Source organism: Chionomys nivalis, chromosome 1, assembly GCF_950005125.1.
Source record: "Chionomys nivalis chromosome 1, mChiNiv1.1, whole genome shotgun sequence".
Classification (NCBI taxonomy): Eukaryota; Metazoa; Chordata; class Mammalia; order Rodentia; family Cricetidae; genus Chionomys; species Chionomys nivalis.
This window is the reverse complement of record NC_080086.1, coordinates 177,348,538-177,367,453: the sequence shown is the minus strand read 5'-3', so window position 1 is coordinate 177,367,453 and position 18,916 is coordinate 177,348,538. Positions and strand designations below refer to the sequence as shown.

The following is an 18,916-nucleotide window of genomic DNA, read 5'->3' as shown; positions in this document are numbered from 1 at the left end:
CTAGTTCCGGGACGGGCACCAAAGCTACAGAGAAACCCTGTCTCGAAAAACCAAAAAAAAAAAAAAAAAAAGAATGTCCCACCTAAACATTAAAGAATATTCTTTCTCTCCAGTAGTCCACAGAACTTTCTGCCAAATTGACTATATACCTTAACACAAAGCGATTCAAAGCAAGTCTCAACATATATAAAAAGACTGAAATTACAGCCTGCATTCCACATGAGCACTATGGAAGCTGGACACCAACACACTGGAAACAGGAAAACATATACAAATGCATACACATTGGACAACTCACGACTGAATAAAAATCGAGTCAAGCTTGAAATAAATAAGGAAATTAACTTTTGAATGAATTTTGACTGAATGAAAACACAACATATTTAAATTTATAGAATACAATAGAGGGAGGCCTAAGAGACTTTTCATAGCACTAAGTGCCTACATCAAAAAACTGGAGAAGTAAGGGAGGACACACTTGAAAGTTCTAGAACAGAAGAAATAATACTCAAAAAGAAGAGATGAGAAAAGTAATCCAGCTCAGAATTAAAATTAATTTCACCCAGCTACAAACCATGCAACCTACTCCAGAAACCCTCCTAAACTGTATATTGGTGTAACAGTGGCACATATGTTAAAGGAGTAACTAGCCACTTTTAAAAACTGAGCATCACTCAACATCAACAAGGAAGCTTCTTCTTACAGCAGATGGTAGGCAATAAAGTGATCCACAACCAGACGAAGTGCAAAGGGTTGAGAGTCTTTGAAACACACATCCTAAAGGGACGTCTTTATCATACAGTTCCTCTCAAGGCTCAGAGACCAATGCAAGGGAGAAGGCATAACGCCTGCAAAAGCCAGTGGAGGGGATGATTCCAAAGGAATAGCATCTTCCAGATGCAAAAGGGCTGATGCACACATGGACTCAAGACACTGTCACAACATGTACAAGACTGACACAGGTTCAAACCAGACAAAAGCCAGCACTGAGAAAGGAAGTCCCAGCTTGAACCAAAAAGTTATTTGAAACTAATAATCCTTGAGAAAGGGAAAATCTGTTTTTACCAATACAGTGACACCCTGTCAACCACCCCAGGACAGGCCCCATGCTCATAATAGACCAATACAACACTGACTCCATGCTCTGTTTCTGTTTTTTGTTGTTACTGTTAATTTTTATCTGTTGATTTCTTTAGTTTATCTGTTTTGATTTATTTTCTTTTTCATAAGGAAGAGAAGGAGAGAGAACATAAAGTTACGTGGGAAGGGACGTGCAGGAGGATCTGGGAGTACTTAGGAATGAGAAAAGAATATGATTAAAATATATGCATGGAAAAATTTTGACTAAAATATTAGAAAAGTGAAATTCTGTTCTGGCACATTGTGAATTAAAATAACATGAAATTCGTAAAATAGAAAGTTAACGTCAAAGGCAATTAAAGTAAATTAAACCTTGAATGACAATAGTTTTATTTCAGTTTATATAGAATGATGTACTTTCTCTTTGAAGATATATGGGTTTCTTCCTCCAGAATATGGTGAAATTGTTTCTGTTCATGGTACACACTAAAAACACCAAAGGAAGAAGCAAACTGAATTGATAATGTGCTATTTTCTAAGAACTTTAAGAATATTCTTAATCCCAGCACTCGGGAGGCAGAGGCAGGCGGATCTCTGTGAGTTCAAGGCCAGCTTGGTCTACAAGAGCTAGATCCAGGACAGGCTCCAAAGCCACAGAGAAACCCTGTCTCAAAAAACCAAAAAAAAAAAAAAGAAGAAAAAAAGAAAAAAAAAAGAATATTCTTTAATGTGTTTTAAAATGTGGGATATAAAATACTCACTTTTTCAGCTGATCCAAGCACGGACTAGTTTCTGGCAAAACCCTGATACCCCGACCATAACTGGTCCCTCCATGAAGATGAAACTCCAGTCTTAACAGTGAATTTCTGAGCTCTGAATTAACAGACTGAAGTTTGGTATGGAGGCTAAAGATTCTAAGAAAGCTTCCGATCTAAAAGAATATTAAGAAAATTATTTCAGAAAAAAGGGATTAATTTAAACAATTTCTGGTATTTGAAAATTTCACAGTCAATAGGAGGCAGTAACAAAGGACACAACCAAGGACGCTTTCCAACCACAGAAGACACTGCAAGGAGGGCAGCACTGTGCCTGGCATCAGCTGCATGGACTCCACATCAGATCTGAAACACGGATGGGAGCATGCTTATGCACATGACCATGGGCAACCTACACAGCACACGCAGGCCCATTTCGGAGGCTCATCAATAGAATATAGTGAAGGGATCTAAGACCTAAATGAAATTCTATTTGATAATATTTTGAAAAGAACTTGTTTAAACTACCCTAAAATAATATTATAAATGAGGCATAAAATCCCCTCACTATGAGACATTAGAAAAAAAAATTAATCATCTAGTTTGATCAAAATAACATAATGGCCATATTTACTTGACAGGTTAATTTTCTTGCTAGCCACAGAAAGACTCCTGCCTTAGTCCTCTGCTGGTATCATACATGTGTGCCACCAACTATTTTCCCGTATCTTACAAATTCCATGGAAAACAAAGTTCTAATATAACATTTTTATTTTTATCACAATCCTTGTGGAATACATTCTGTAAATTCAAATGTAGGATTAAGCCAGAATTTTGAACTATCTACTCTAAGTCAATCTCAGCTATTTTTCTAAATTTATACTAAAACATCTGAAACTAGAGAATTTAGACATTCTTCAGTGAATATTACAAATAAAAAAACATAGAAGGGTATTAACAGCCACTGACATTTAGAGCCAAGTGCTGTTGGACGAGACTCTAGAACCAGCTGTGGGGGAAGACAGTTTGTACCCATACCATCCAATCCAGATCAACAATTCCATTTTAATAAGATAAAATAAAAAAGACACTGATATCTACCAAAAGGAGCACACTATGTAATATCAACTGCATGTATTTTTATGTAGAGTTATAAGTAAAAAGGGAAGAATATAAGGAAGTTTAATTCACTTGCATATAAGCAGCATTTCTGAGTGTTGGGTGAGAAGCTACTTTTCTCCTTTTCCCTTCAAATTCAGTATAATTGTGGTAACATAATAAATTAGAAAAGTATCAAATGGAGGGAGAGGGTAGCGAGGGTGTAGAGATGAGAATAGGGAGGGAAGCAAGGAGGGAGAGAGGGAAAAAAGGAGAGAAGGAGAGACAAGCAAACCAAGCTTCTCCTCTGGAAGTTCTTTGTTAACCTTGAGCTCTAGTGGGGCAGGAGGAGCAGAGAGCAAGTCAGGGAGAAACAGCCATACTCCCAGAACTACAATTTCTCTTCCAAGGATATTTCTTTCTGGTCCTTACAGGTTTTCTGAGGTGGGCAGGCAGATGGAAGGAGCCAATCTATTCTCTTCAAATTACCTTTAACTGCTTTTAAAGGTAATTGAGGTGGAGAAGTTAAAGAGGTGGAGAAGGGAATATAGAAAGGTTCAGGGGAAAAATACAAGGGAAATATATACTTTCCATGAGGACTCTAAAGTGAGATACCAGAATAATAAATATTAAAATACATATTTTTGTATGCTTTTCATAATGCTTAGTCCTTTTGATTTTACATTAGTATAGCAGATGTCTATCACCGTTAAGGGCTAGAAAGAAAGCTGAAACAGGAAAAGACCTCCATTAGTAGACAAAGTTTAGTTATACAAAGATTAATTTCGTTTACAATAAATTTTTAATTTAAGGCAATTTCAGCCAGAAACTTCAGTGCCTTTCATGACATCTGAAAACTTTTTCCAAAAACGTATACGGAAGAAAAAGGAGCTGGGTGGTGGTGACGCACGCCTTTAATCCCAGCACTCGGGAGGCAGAAGCAGGCGGATCTCTGTGAGTTCGAGGTCAGCCTGATCTATAAGAGCTAGTTCCAGGACAGGAACCAAAAGCTACGAAGAAACCCTGTCTCGAAAATCAAAAAAAAAAAAAAAAAAAAAACAAAACAAACAAACAAACAAACAAAAGGTCAGGATTGTTCTGAAGAGTAGGATGTGGGGCAAGACAAAAAGTAAGACAGACACCCTAAGAAGTAGTGAGCACGGCCGCGTGCTGGAGTGGGAGTAACTTCAAGAGCAGGCGCCTAAGGAGACCACAGGGACTGCGGCAGGTTCCATACACAGCTTTAACGCAGAGGAGTCTGAAGTAAGTGCGGTAAAATCTTCAGGACAAAGCATCAATGGTGAACGCATGGAACCTAACCATGTTTCCTTCCCGACACTAGACCAGTGAACACAATGTACAGACCACAGAGAAAAGACGACAAATAGTTATTATCAAAAATGCCTTCTGGAGGCAGCACTGCATTTTGTAAAGCTTGAATAAATATTACAGAATGTGCCTGATGCTCATATATTAATCTTGTTAGTGATGCAATAAGATTCCAAAGCTACAAACTAAGGAATTTCAATAAAAAACAGGTGTAGCTTAATCTGTCATTAAGGTCTAATCAATACATAACTATTAAAAATATAAGACTAGAAAGAAGTCACTATGTATGACTCTAGAAAAGAGTATTCGCCATTTAACAACAACAACAAAAGTTTTTATTTTCCCCTAGAGCTAACCACAGTTATTAGGTCACTAAATGCAAAAATGTGATTATGACTATGTATGTTTTCTACTATTTTATAAATTGCAGCAGGGTAAGAATATATTATTTATAGAAGTTGATAATATTATGCTTTATAACTGCATTAACTGTTGTCATTATTAAAAAACATTTTCCTGATCCTACACAAGTTATGAAATTATTCCATGCATGCTAATATTAAAATGCAACTCTTAACATCTGTCTTGAAGTGTTGAGAAGGTATTTGCATCAATGACATGTGACTGAAGATTTCTTATTGTCAATGTTTCAGAGGTTGTCAGAAAATAAGTAAAAGTGGTATCAAGGAATAGTAAGTAATGTAAAATTATATTACTCACAAAGAGAATTCTTTGCATCCTGATAGTGCCTGGCAAATAATATAATGTCTGAGAGAAATGACAAGCCATCTATTTTCTTAATTATGTGTGCTCATGTCACCCTCTAGTGGACAATGCAGAGGATGCAGCAACATTGGAACTGCTGAAAACCCATTCATAGACAGCATTCTTGGAGTCCCTAAGTAAAAGATATTCTTTAATCTGCACTGCCCTGAGCTCCTTTGCAATATGCTGGTTAGGATTTAGGGAAGAGAAGCAGGATAGGTGGAGTGAATATGCCTAGTTAGGACCTGAGCACAGGAGAAGAGAAGTCAAATAATCAAATGGTCAAAACAGATTAAGGAGCATCCTTTCTTCTCATTAAAGAGTCCTTCCTGTGTATTATGAAAGCATATTCAAATTTGGACTTATCATTATTCTTGTTTCCAAAGTAAATCAATCCGTGTAGACAGCATCTTCGGAAAAAATCCCAAAGTCTATCTTTCAAACTATGCAAGTCCAGATGCCTCAATGTACACAAACATTTATAAAGGGTAAGAAAATATTAGTACCCTGGCCCTGCCCTTCACAGAATTTATTGATTAGAGTCAGTTAAGACAACCTGTAACACAATATGACAGGAAAGTGTTTTCTTCTCTAGGATATTCGTTTAATAAACAGGAACAGCACTAAACTGCACACATGCAGTTTTATTTGTGTTTTCTCTTCTTATAAACAAATAGAGAAGATCTATAGGAAAGATCATTTCTTTTCAGCATTTATGAGACCCAGAAACAGGAGACTTTCAAAAAATTTGGTAAAAATGAACAAAAACTATTCTCTACCATTTGTGAATCTAAATATAATAAGAACCAAATTTCCCTAGACAGTAAGCAAGGTCCATACAATACAAACAACCCAAATCACTCTGCACACTAGGGATATAATACTTTCTCAAAGTAATATGCACAAAGGTAAGTCTACACTCTGCCAAAACAATTCAGGATGTTTCAAGATAATAAGCTGGAGAGCAGAAACCAGGGCTAGCACCTTAGTCACTTGTCCATATCAGAGAACTATTGCCACTTCGCATGGAACAGACCTGTGAGGCAGTGCCTAGAGTTCCCTGGACAGACCGGGACCTGAGATGACTGCCACCGGCTGTCCAGAACCTGGCATGGTGACTCACGGAACAGAAGCTGCAGAATAGCACAAGCAGGAGCCAGAGCATCTGCTGCAGAATTTACTTCCGGAGCCTCAGATTTTGTTCCAGTATAAACCAATAACTCAAGACTACTTTTGAAAAAATAAAAAAGAATACATGGAGCTTCTAAAGAAAAAATACTACTTAAAAATTTTTATTTATTGAACATGAAGTTTAATTTTATATAATGACTTGAAAACTTTATCAAAAGAAAATAATTCACATCATACATGAGGTGTATGATGAAAATTCACACATTTCTACTCTTTCTAGACTTCTAGGTTACTTGTAAGTAGACTTTAAGAATGAGAACCAACAGTAGTAGTTTAATATAGCACTTTGTCCAAATGCCACCCATATAAAATAAATTCATTTGTCATTATTATTGTGGTGAAGATATATATTGCTTTAGTGATGGCATTCTAGTGGTTAAAACTATATCATTATTCCTATCCCTCATTAAAGTTGCAATTTCTTTTTAAAATATTGTTAATGATTTTATAGCATCATAAATAACATTTCTCATATCACAAATTTATTTTTATTATTTCTAGAAAAAATATGCTTGGAAACATAATTTAAAAAGTTCCCAACACATGAGAAATCGTCTTTTGAGTTACTGGTCAGGGTTGTCTGAGAGATTTCTAAAACACTGGCTACTGCTGTTGTCCCCCAGAGGCAAAGGGCACCATGACTTTGGACATAGGAACCAGGAACCCTGAGTTGGACCTGATCTGAAAGTCCCCTCCATAAGGCATCATGGAAGCTCCCAAAGGAAGAAGCAAACAACAGTCCTATCCAGCTGTGATGGCCATGATGCACAACAATGACCAACATGGAATGATAACCCTACGGTTGCAGTAGTGGCATGCATCATGCATACCCTGGTAGTAACCAATAACTCTCTAAATAAGAGGGAAATTATGCCTGGTACTGTAAACCTAGCCAATTACCTGGAACTAGTGAAGCCATGGATCTTGGAGGAGAACCTACAACTGCCACTTTAGTAAACCAACATACTCCCTAACTATATCCTAAAAATTTATCCTTATACACACAGAAAAGTGTAGTTCTCATCCTTCATCAAGGAAAAAATTCTCTTTAAAACAGAGACCATTACAGAAAACCACAACCAACCAAGATGCACAAATGTAGAGCTGAGTCCAAAGAATCCATTTACAACATAACTGTACACAAAGCTCAGGGAACACTTCAGAAAAGAGGGAATGAAAACTGTTGAAGACCCAAAGATACAGGAGGTCTGCTGTAAGATTGTGTTTTCTAGAAATAATGGAGACCTAAACCCATTAAATCTTACCAACAAGGCTTCCTCAACACGATCTGAATGAGGGTGGCATTAACAGATAGGCTAATGAGAGAGGGGGAAGCTCAGGAGACCTGAATCCCAAACAAAGACCTACAGACAACTGAGGAATGCTGAGAGCAGGAGAAGTCTGCTCACCCAGGGAAGAGCACACCCATTGGTTACACACACACACCTAGAGAGACAGAGAGAAAAAAGCCATGCAACTTGAAAGAAATCAAGGGATGGGGAGTACATGGGAGGGTGTGGAGGGAAAGAGAAAACGGAAAAAGGGTTATTGATATAATTACATCCTCAAATAAAAAGTAATTTTAAATATATGTGTGTGTGTGTGTTTATATATGTTATAAAATGTATATATGTGGGATCTTCACCCCTTATTCTCAAAGGGTCAAGAAGAAATTTCCTAGCAGAATGTTTTCCCAGGAAGATAGTGGCCTTCCCCTCTCCCACCCAGGAGATTCCAAGCACAAGGTCACTTAGCTCAGCCCAGCCAGCTACCTGGTACAGGCTGATAAAGATGGCCTAACTCAGGAACAGTGGCCTTGCTCTAAGAACAAGGAAAAAGCTGACTTAACAGAATGGGAGGGAGCAAAAGTCCTTGTACCCATGCCAAAGCATCTTCAAAGATTCTCTTTGTAGTTATGCCTTTAAAAGCTTTCCCCACAGAGGAGATACAACTCCTCTCTACCTTGTAACGGGGATGGAGATGAGTTCCAAACATGTTTGTATTATGATGATTAAACCATGCTTATTACAGTTTGGGCCTCTCTGGTGGTCTCTCTGTGGGGGTCGTAATCTGGGCACAACAATATATATATTGTTAACTTGAAATCAAATTTGGTTAATCTCTAGACCCCCTATATCACCTACAAACAATATATGAGCATAAATTATAAAACTGCAAAGACTATAAAAACTAAAGAACAAGCATCTTTCTAATCAACATCACCTTCAGGGATTTAGCCACTTGCACATGGTTGTCATAGACCATAATGTCTACCACCAGACTCTGCAGCCGTAGAATGTGACTTAAGTCACCTTCAAAGTTAAGGTCTTGTAAGGAGACTCTCCAGGAGGGAAAAGTGGTCCTCGTTCCGTCCCATACCTGTACAGGACAGGAACAAAAGGCTTAATGAGGTTTATGAAATACTGAGGCAAGCTTCAAAATGAATCAATGCACGCTACTGAGTGTCTTTAATACTTTTAAATGTGATGTGTATCATGCTGAGACTATAAAAAGGCTAAATATGAACTACTGGTGATATACAGGAAAATGCAGAAAGATAAAAATGAAAAGTCACGCCGGGCACACCTTTAATCCCAGCACTCGGGAGGCAGAGGCAGGCGGATCTCTGTGAGTTCGAGGCCAGCCTGGTCTACAAGAGCTAGTTCCAGGACAGGAACCAAAGCCACAGAGAAACCCTGTGTCGAAAATAAAAAAAAAAAAAAAATGAAAAGTCACTGTATGATACCAAGCACTGTAGACTGAGTTTTCTTGTATCTGTGCTCAAATACCACTCCATTTCCCCCACCCACCTCTCCTTCTCTTTATCTCCCCATTTATACCCCTCAGTTCTGGGTATATTTAACTTCTGGTTACTATAAAAAACAAAGATAAGAGATAAAGTCAAAACTTTAAGACAATGAGATTATGCCTGTTTCAAACTGAGTATCAAGAAACTAGAATAAGGGGCTGGAGAGATGGCTCAGTGGTTAAGAGCATTGCCTGCTCTTCCAAAGGTCCTGAGTTCAATTTCCGGCAACCATATGGTGGCTCACAACCATCTGTAATGAGGTCTGGTGCCCTCTCCCTCCCTCCCTCCCTCCCTCTCTCTCTCTCTCTCTCTCTCTCTCTATATATATATATATATATATATATATATATATATATATGAAACTAGAATAAGCTTAAGGAAATTTAAACTTAAAAGTATTTCTCAGCATCTACATTGTATGAACAGAGTAATAAAAAAAAGTGGAATAATGCTTTTATTAGAGATTATTGAGGCTGGAGAGATGGCTCAGCAATTGATAATGCATACCACTCTTGAAGAAGGCACGAGTTTGGTTTCCAGCACCCATGTCAAGTATCTTACAACTGCCTGTAACTTCATCTTTAGGCGATCCAAGACACTTTTCTGGCCTTTCCAGGCACCTGCATAAATGTGCAAAGACTTACACAAATACATGTAATTAAAAAATAAAATCCATTCTTAAAAAAGATTTATCCAATTATGGTTTAAATGCAAACCACAGACAGGTAAATGGTGTTGCCTGAGCCTAGTGTCATTTGACAGGATGGTGCCAACTGCAGAGCTGCCTCGTTCAGAGTTCAGACTGGCCTGTGTGCGTGTCTGTGGGGGATTTGTTTTAGACTGTTGATTGGTGCAGGAGAGCCCAGTCCACTGTGAGCAGCATCATTCTCAGGCAGGTGGTCATGAATCAAGTAAGAATGCTAACCCTGTATAAGCTGGTCTGTAAGCCAGCAAACATTAGCGTCCTTAGTGACTTCTGCCCCACATGTTAAGTTCTTGCTTGTGTGTCTATCCTGACTGCCGCCTGGACTGTGATCTGGAGGTATAAGCCAAGTAACTCTTCCCTTCCATAAAGTGATTTTGGTCAAAGTGTCTTATCAAAGCAATGATATCAATTCTTAGCAAAGAAATGAACTAAAACACATGGCTACTGGGAAAGCCTAAAATGGATATATTATGACGGAAAAAGGACCAAGATTACATGGTCAGTAATGTAATGTTCAGGTTGAAAAAGGAAATATTATTTTGCATACTAATAAGTATAATTTAAAAAGAATAATGTCTGTTTTCATGTTTTTAATATTTAATTAAAAATTATTTCTGATACATTAGAAAATCAACATCAGAAAAAATTCATTCATAATTCTATTCCTTCAAAGTAGCTCAGAGTAAAACATTGCTACATTACTTCCTAGAATAATTTTGCTACTGTAGGAACATTTTTAGTATATAAATGAAACATATTACTAAGCAGACTATTATTAAAGTTTATTTCAACAAGTTTAGGTCTACAATTTCACTACAGATTCATAAAACACTCTATCAAAGAGTTCACACAATTACTACGCTTCTTTTTCCTTCCAGGTTTTGACTATATATAAGGAAAAGTATTATTTCAAGCATACTTTTTTATACATTTAAAATTATTTCAATAAAGGAAATTTATAAAATTAGACTGTTAAATGATTTGTAAAGGCTTTTAAGACATAACAAGCTGTCCTCAAAGAGCTTCATTAAGTTTTTCATATTTATTTCTCAGTGCTAAATTTCAAAATAAGTTCCTCAACCTTCTTCAGCCCTGTTAGCATTCAGAAGTGGGAGGAGCTGACAAGGCTTCACACCTAACTGAGGCGCTCCTGGCAGTTAATAGCTTCTAGAGGCAGAAGAACCATGTTTCTTCAGGAGTGTGGTCACTGGCAGGGTGGCGGTGCCCTGTGAATGGATGCCCAGTCAAGCACACATGGGGGCACTCAACGGACTTAGCGAGGAAAGCAAAGGACGTGAAGGTAGGAGTGGGATGTTTTGTGGGGATAAACGAGGGGAGGATGAAGGGGGGGGAACAGGAAGTGGATATGACCACATTTCACAGTATAAATTTATGAAATTCTCAAAGAATAAATTTTAAAAGACAATATAATGAACCCTTCATCAAAGGTTGACTTATCTGAAAACTGATTATTTACTAAAATAGGCTACAGGCGTACAGGGATTCTTTAGAGATAAAAATGCAGTTTTGACTCTATCTGCTACAGGGTTGCAGGCTTTATCTCAATCTGTAGCTTTTTCTGTCACCGAAACAGTCAACAGATGTTATCAGCAAAGAGCGAGCATCTTTGTTCCTGGAAACATTCAATGGTTTACAAGTACTCATGTGTTAAGGATGTCACACTGGCCAGGGAACATAAGTTACTAGTCTAGGATTCCTTCTAATCCTGGATGATTTTATATTTCTTTGGTGTAGTTTGGCTTACTTGACTTAACTTTCCTTACAGTGTTCTTTTAAAATATGCCAGCAGTAACAACAATGAGAAGCCCTATCATATCCAAGCACCATGACATTCCATTGTCTGATTATTCCAAACAGAGCATTAAGCACAGGATCTTGGCCAAAGCAGTGCTGCTCAAAAAATCCTATATAAAAATCCAAAGAGTCAAAAAGGAAAATAATGTGGGATTCCCCTCTGTATGCTGTGAATACCACTGGTTAATAAAGAAACTGTTTGGCTTGATAGGGAAAAACAAAGATAAGCAGGGAAAACTAAACTGAGTGCTAGGAGAAAAAAGGGGAGTCAGAGAGAAGCCATGGAGCCACTGCCGGAGACAGATGTGTTGAAACTTTGCTGGCAGGCCAAGGTCTCATGGTGATGCACAGATTAGTGGAGATGGGTTAAATTATGATGTAAAAGCTAGCCATTAATAAGCTAGAGCTAATGGGTCAAGCTGTGATTTAAATAATATAGTTTCTGTGTGATTATTTCGGGAATCATGGGCGCTGGGAAACACACAAGCGGCCACCCACAACAGGAAAATGATTAAGCAACGACCTCCCCCAGGTTATTAGTGAGGTAGGAGTAAATGAAGCCTGAATAGCATTTATGTGCCTATAATTTTTCTAGCTGACTTAAAAACAAAACAAAAAAATAACAACAAACATTTCAAAGTTACTCATGCCTACTCTGATGAGCAAGGAAGTAAAGACATGGGAAGAGAACTTAACAGCAGTATACCAAGGATGCAACACAATTGACTTTCACAAAGAAGCATAAATATTCACACAAAAGTGTCACTAAAGACATGACAGAATTCTGAATGTTCTTATTATTAAAATAACTGAATGTCACACTGTTTCTAAAATCCATACCTGACAAATACTGTTTTTTTCTGGAGGGAAAGCACAGAGAAAAGCAGGAACAGAACTAAGTAGGAAGTGTGTTGTGTGTGTGGGGGGGGGGGGTTAAATTTAACTCAATATAAAATGGAGTCTACAAACACTGTATCATAATGCTGCCGGCTCCTTATTAACAGTACATAGCACTAAATCATGACTTCAAATATTTAGATCATACCTTTAGAAGAAACGTTGTTCCGTCCACTTCCGCTTTACCCAGGAGCTGACAAGTCAGGTCATAAAACTGCAGGGGTTGAACATCACACAGCTGTACCACAGCTGAAGAAGCTGGGATGTGTGTGGATGCCCAAACCCGCAAGGCTTCTACCATTTCTTGGTCCTGAGCGCTGAAGGTAAACAGTTTGCTTGAACTCCGCGCTGTGACAGGAGTCCCTAAAGTTCCTTCAAATGTCAAAGATGCAAAGCCAGAGCTGTTGATTCCCTGAAGCTCATTGTTATAGACTTGGATCTAAGAAAGAGAGACAAAGTAGGAAACAAACAAAACACTGACTGTGGTGGTTTGAATAACAATGGCCCCATAGGCCCATATACTTGAAAGCTTAGTCACAGGGAGTAGAACTCTGATACAATTAGAAGGATTGAGAGGTGTGGCCTTGGAGGAAGTGTGTCCCTGGAGGTGGGTTAAAGCCCACGCCAGGCCCAGTCTCTCTCTCTCTCTCTCTCTCTCTCTCTCTCTCTCTCTCTCTCTCTCTCTCTGCCTGTGGATTAGGATGTAGAACTCTCAGCTACTTCTCCAGCACCATGGCCTGCTACACCTGCTGTCAAGCTCCCTACCACCATGAAAATGAACTAAGCCTCTGCAACTGTAAGGAACTTCCTAATTAAATGCTTTTTCTTATAAAAGGTGCCTTACTGAAGCAGCTTACAAACAATACAAAACACTCAACTGATGCTATGTCAAGATACATAACTATGCAAATTTTAAAACACTACAAGAAATGTATACTTTTAAAAAGGGAATAGTACCCAAATTCTATCAAACTTGCATTTTTATGCTTTTGAGTGTTAAATTCACATAATTTTCACAAAGGGAAAGTATTATGTGACAGCTACCAATGTGGTTTAGCGAAAGCCCAAACACACGAGTGTGTAAAGTAATAAATACACTGGAGGTTAAGGCATCTTTGTAACTGAGCAGGCGGAACCATGCTGTGAGGACTTTCACTGTGTAAGCCTGTGGGCTCATTTATAAATGGAAAACTATAAAATATGTTGTCTTAATATTTTCTTCATGAACAGATTTGTTCATATGAAATGCTCCCATCCCCTTTATTATCTCTAGAAACACTTTATGTCTGATAGTAAAATCCTTATTTCATTTTCTGGTTTCAATATACAAATTTTTTCCAATTTGCTTTTGTCCTTACATTTACAGCGTATTTTGCAGATGGTACATATTTGATTTTGCTTATATTCATTCTCAACGTAACTTTACTTTTATGACTATGGAGGTTCTTTCACCTTACTCCTCCAGAGTTCCCTGAGCCCCATTTAGGAGACGTCCCATTTAGGACTGAGTAGTCCAAGGTCTCTCACTCTTTGCACACTGTCAGCTATGGGTCTCTGTTTTTGTTTCCATCTACTGCAACAGAAAGCTTCTCTGATGATGGCTGCGCAAAATCTATGAGTATAGCTGAATATTAGTAGTTGGCTTTCTCTTGGATTCCTAGCCTACCTAGTCTCTGAATTTGGGCCACACAAGCAGTGTGAGAGATGAACTGCATCTCACAGAGTGGGCCTTAAATGATCAGGTGTTGGTTAAGTTCTTCCAGTGGAGTTGAGTTTCAGTCTTCCTGCCCTCAGCTTACCAGGACTGCACAATTCATTGCTTTAAGAGTTAGAAGCCAATCAGAGAAACACAATAAGAACCCATTCTTAAATAAAATTAAATTAATTTTAAAAAGTTACAAGATGTATCCTATCCCTTCCAAATGCTACATGAAAACTTGACAACATCAACCATACTCGAAAGTGACAGGACAAACCAGTTGGAATCACAGCTTCCAATGTACAGGAAGTTTATTTAAAAGAAGAGTTTTCTAGCTACTAATTGAGGCCTCATTCTATTTACATTCCTTGTCTCTTGAAATGTTTAAAGTCACCTTTTAACAAGGCAGCCATATCATTAAACTAACTATGATTAGAGAACTTCTTGTCTAATAAATGCAGGTTGTAGAAAGTATGAATTATACCTTCAGCCTATGAAAGCGAACAATGTCTCCAACTTTATAAATGATCGGAAGGCCTTCGTAGTTTCCACTAAAGAGCATGCACGTTAACTTCACGTTTGTCTGATCCACAATTGTTACTACTGAACAATAATCTGGGAAACAAAAATATTTAACAAAAAATTGAAGTATTTTAAAGCATTTGATAAAATAAGAATGTTTATTAAAAATACTAAATTTTACTCTTCTCTATTATTAAGTCTAAGAAAAAATGAGATACACACATATTTTTGGCTTTCAATGCCACAGTCAAATTAATCTAAAGAAGTGCTCCATAAAAAATTAACCTTAAGATATACAGGAAAACAAAACAAAAGAGTCTACATTATTTTTCATAACTTTTGTGTTCAAGTTTAGAACTCTTGATATTAACATTCTAAAATAAATATAATTACATTGATAATGAGAACTGTGAAAATAACAATGATTTCTAACACGGGCAAGGCTCTGGGTTTAATCCTCATTGGGGAGGGAGGAAAGGAGGGAGAGACGGTGGGAGCCAAAGAGAAATCAAGATTATAAGGGCAGAAATGTGAAAAATCAGCTCTGTACTATACAGATGCAGGAACAGACAGTTTACAAACACAGCCTGTCAAAGTAAACATACAACACAAATGCACAATTTGTATACTATATGTAAATAATACACCAATAAATAAATCAAGAGGAATGATAACATTTTAACTTAGAAATGTTAATAATATTTTTGCTTACAGAGAAGCACAGCTTTAACACTGTTGATCTTTAGAACTGTAATAGATGGCCCTGTAGGTCAGGAACTGTCCCACTAGGTACGCTCAGCTCTCTCTCCAGCACCTTGCCTTGTTTCTCGCCATGGTCTGTAAATCAGCCCTGATTAAGTTTTTTCCTTTATAAGCATTGTGGACCCGGTGTCTCTTCGCAGCAATAGAAACCCTAACTAAGACATCTGGTAACGCATGAATTTATATATTTTCAGAGGCTTCTTTTGTATTGTTTCCATACACCCCCTCAAATGGCCCTGGTTTTAGCCGTCTCTTCCAGTATTCGCCCCTTCAGCCCCACTCACGTCACCCTCACCCCTACCCCATTTGATCTTCCCTTTCCAGAACCACTCCTCATCTCATCCATCCATAAAAATCTATTCTATTTCACTTCTTAGGAAGATCAAACCTCATCTTTAGTACCTTGCTTTATACCTTACATTTTCATTATTTGGACTGTAGCTTGCTAGTCAAAGGCTTAATGGCTAATAGCCACTTTAAGCAACAACATGCCATATTTTTCTTTGGGCGTCTGGGTTAAGTCAGTGAGGTGATTTTTTTCTAGCTCCATCCATTTTCCTGTAAATGTCATGGTTTCATTTTATTTAACAGCTGAGTAATGTACCATTGTGTAAATGTACCATATTCTCATTATCCATCATGGGCATGGAACCTGTTTCCAATTCTATTATGAACAGAGCAGCAATGAACATTGTTGACCAAGAATCTCTGTAGCAGAATGGAGAATCCTTTGGGTATATATCCAAGAGTGGTATGGAGTACTGAGTCCCTAAAATATATTGCCACTGGGGGTTTTAGAAAGAACTCCTTTCTAGTAATTAGGAGCTCATACTTAGAAGTAGAGATGGGATAGAAAAGGAGAGCTGAGGGGGGCCAAAATAAGAAAGGATGCGCTGGAAAAGGTCGCTTGTTTGTTCCTGGCTGCTCAGCCCCAAAATAACCACATAGAAACTGTGTTATTAAGGGTTCCTGCATCATGAAAGAGTCTGCAAGGCATTCTGCAAGACACAGAACACAGTGACAAACTGCTAATATAGGCAGAACTATCTTTAAAATTTCAAGTTTATGGAAAAGTATATGGGCCTATGGTCTAAAAATTGGGTGCCCCAACATTACAGAAGAACTTTGGGTGACTGTCCAAGTAGAGAGATTCTCTGTCAATTCTAAAGTTTTTGGAAGTTGCTTACAATGCACTTCCTCTTAACTTAGGTAATATTATATCCTTTTGGAGACTTAGATGGATTTGAAGAATATAGTTATAGTTTTCCTTAGTTACAATAAAAGATAAGGTAGATATAAATGTAACTGTAATTCTTGCTTGATACCTGTCTTGTTATATGTAATTTTACTATGTTAAAGTTAAAACCTTCCTTTTTATTTAAACAGAAAGGGGGAAATGGTGTGGGAAGTCCTTCTGTATATGTATTTCTTTTATTGGCTAATGAATAAAGAATCTGTCTTGGCCTGAGATAGGTTAGAGTAGAGTTAGGCAGGGAAAACTAAACTGAATGCTAGGAGAAAGAAGGCAGAGTCAGGAGAAGCCATATAGCCCTGCCAGAGACAGACACCAGACAGAACCTTGTCAGTAAGCCACAGCCACATGATAATACACAGATTAACAGAAATGGGTTAAATTAAGATGTAAGAGGTAGCCAATAAGAAGCTAGATCTAATAAGCCAAGCAGTGATTTAATTAATATAGTTCCTGTGTAGTTATTTTGGGGTTGAGCAGCCAGGAACAAAGCGACCTCCTACAATGAAGATGGATATCTGGGTGGGTCTGTGAAGAGAATCTGTGGAGTCCACAGGGAATGGAGGAAGAGAGGGAAGACAGGCTGATACAGGTCTAATATAGGACTGGACATGAGTCGGGGAACAGCGAAGTGACAGGGAGTCTCCGTCTGTATTCCCTGAGTCCTATAAAGAGATGGCCAGATGAGCTAAAAGAGGTTTATACCAGAAACTCTCTAGCAGCAAGAGGCATGGCAAATAGATCTGCAATCTCTACATGTGTGTGTTTTATTACATTACGTTATCTGCCTGGAGTACAGCATGCAATGTGTATCTTCTCTACCAGCATGATGTCTTCTTCCCAACTCTTGCATGTTGTGCAGTTCTCTTTCGTAACTACAACTACCTGTGACTTTTAGTCACAGTGTGAAGAAAAAGGGCATTCCATGTACTTAAATCCTTTGTCAACATGATTTTGTTAATATACATAAGAATGCCAAAAAAAGAAAAAGGAAACTTTTTGCATAAAGGCAAGAGTTCTGTTGAAAGAAAAACACGAAAACTTACCTATATCTCTGTACATACATATTGATAAGTGATAACCAATAGCCATGTAAAACTTTAATTCTAAAATCATGATAGGAGTATGACATACTTTAAGCAGACTTAATATTTAGAGAACATTTTTCCTTGCATAGTTTATTTAAGTCTACCCGTAATTTAAATTTCTTTAGGAATGTTCTCCATTATCCTCCAATGCGAAAAGTTCCATTATGGTGGTCAATATTTAATATTTTAGTAGTGACAATTGTATAGCTTTACTTCATAGTGTTCCAATCAATTTCCTAAAAATAGTACTTCAGTGAACCTAACTAATACTTTCACTCATCATTTAATGAGAATACCAAAGAAGGACTGAATGATGCCTCAACCCAAAGTTTAAATTGTCCTCATCTGTTTTTGTTTTTTTTTTTCATGGAAAACAGGGATCCAGCCCTTCCTGTAGGCTACTTCTGTCAGTGCAGCACTTATACTCTCTGAACAAGCAATGACTCATCACGACAGAACACAGAGCTAATGATGTGTGTGACATTTTCCTAAATAAATGGGAGCAGACATTTGAGTTCGGCACACTTGGACAGAAACCTGAAAAAGGAATTAAATTAAGCACTCAAGTTGTAGAGAAGTGACAAAGACAAGGTTGCTTGTTTACAAAACTGAGACCAGACAGCAGAGAAGGCAGTGGGTTAGACTTCAGCCACTGATTTCTACTTTGTCCAGAGCTAGATACTAGCAAATAGATTTATACAGCTTAGTAAAACACAGTAAAATATAAAATACACAGTTGACAATATTTTAAAGTACCAAAGTTGAGTTATTGCTACTTCTCAGATATGAAAACAAATTATTTATGCTAAGCAATGTATCTTATAACCAGGGTTCCACCTGAACAAAACCTATATTACTTAGTGGTTAACATTATCAAGGGTCTCATTTATGTACACAGCAGCAGGCTAAGCTATATAACCACAGAATCTCTTGAATTCCTTTATAACTGCAAGCAGCAGACAGTATTGCTTCTAAATTTGAAACAAGGAAATCCAGTTTCTCAAGTAGCTTAGTTAAGGTGTCCGAGTCATAGAAACTTGTAGGTGGTAAAGCTGAGAGGCACACAGAGCCTATCTAGGGCATATCTTCATGGAGCATGCTTTTAAAAGCAAAACAATCCCAAAGAAAGAAAAGCTTTAAACTGAGAA

The 18,916-nt window shown here is 37.7% G+C and overlaps 1 protein-coding gene across 5 annotated transcripts in view; it reads right to left on the bottom strand.

The window, feature by feature from the left end:
* The window catches only part of Pot1 (protection of telomeres 1), a 68,540-nt gene that overhangs the window by 20,052 nt on the left and 29,572 nt on the right, over positions 1 to 18,916 (bottom strand). For 4 of the 5 annotated variants that reach the window (XM_057772729.1, XM_057772720.1, XM_057772712.1 and 1 more), the window contains 4 exons: positions 14,629 to 14,759; positions 12,594 to 12,884; positions 8,442 to 8,597; positions 1,842 to 2,011 (listed from right to left, as the gene is read on the bottom strand). In XM_057772729.1, the coding sequence (XP_057628712.1) occupies positions 1,842 to 2,011; positions 8,442 to 8,597; positions 12,594 to 12,884; positions 14,629 to 14,759 (748 nt within the window). The remainder of the gene's footprint in view (positions 1 to 1,841; positions 2,012 to 8,441; positions 8,598 to 12,593; positions 12,885 to 14,628; positions 14,760 to 18,916) is intronic. The other variant, XM_057772746.1, reaches the window with a different exon arrangement.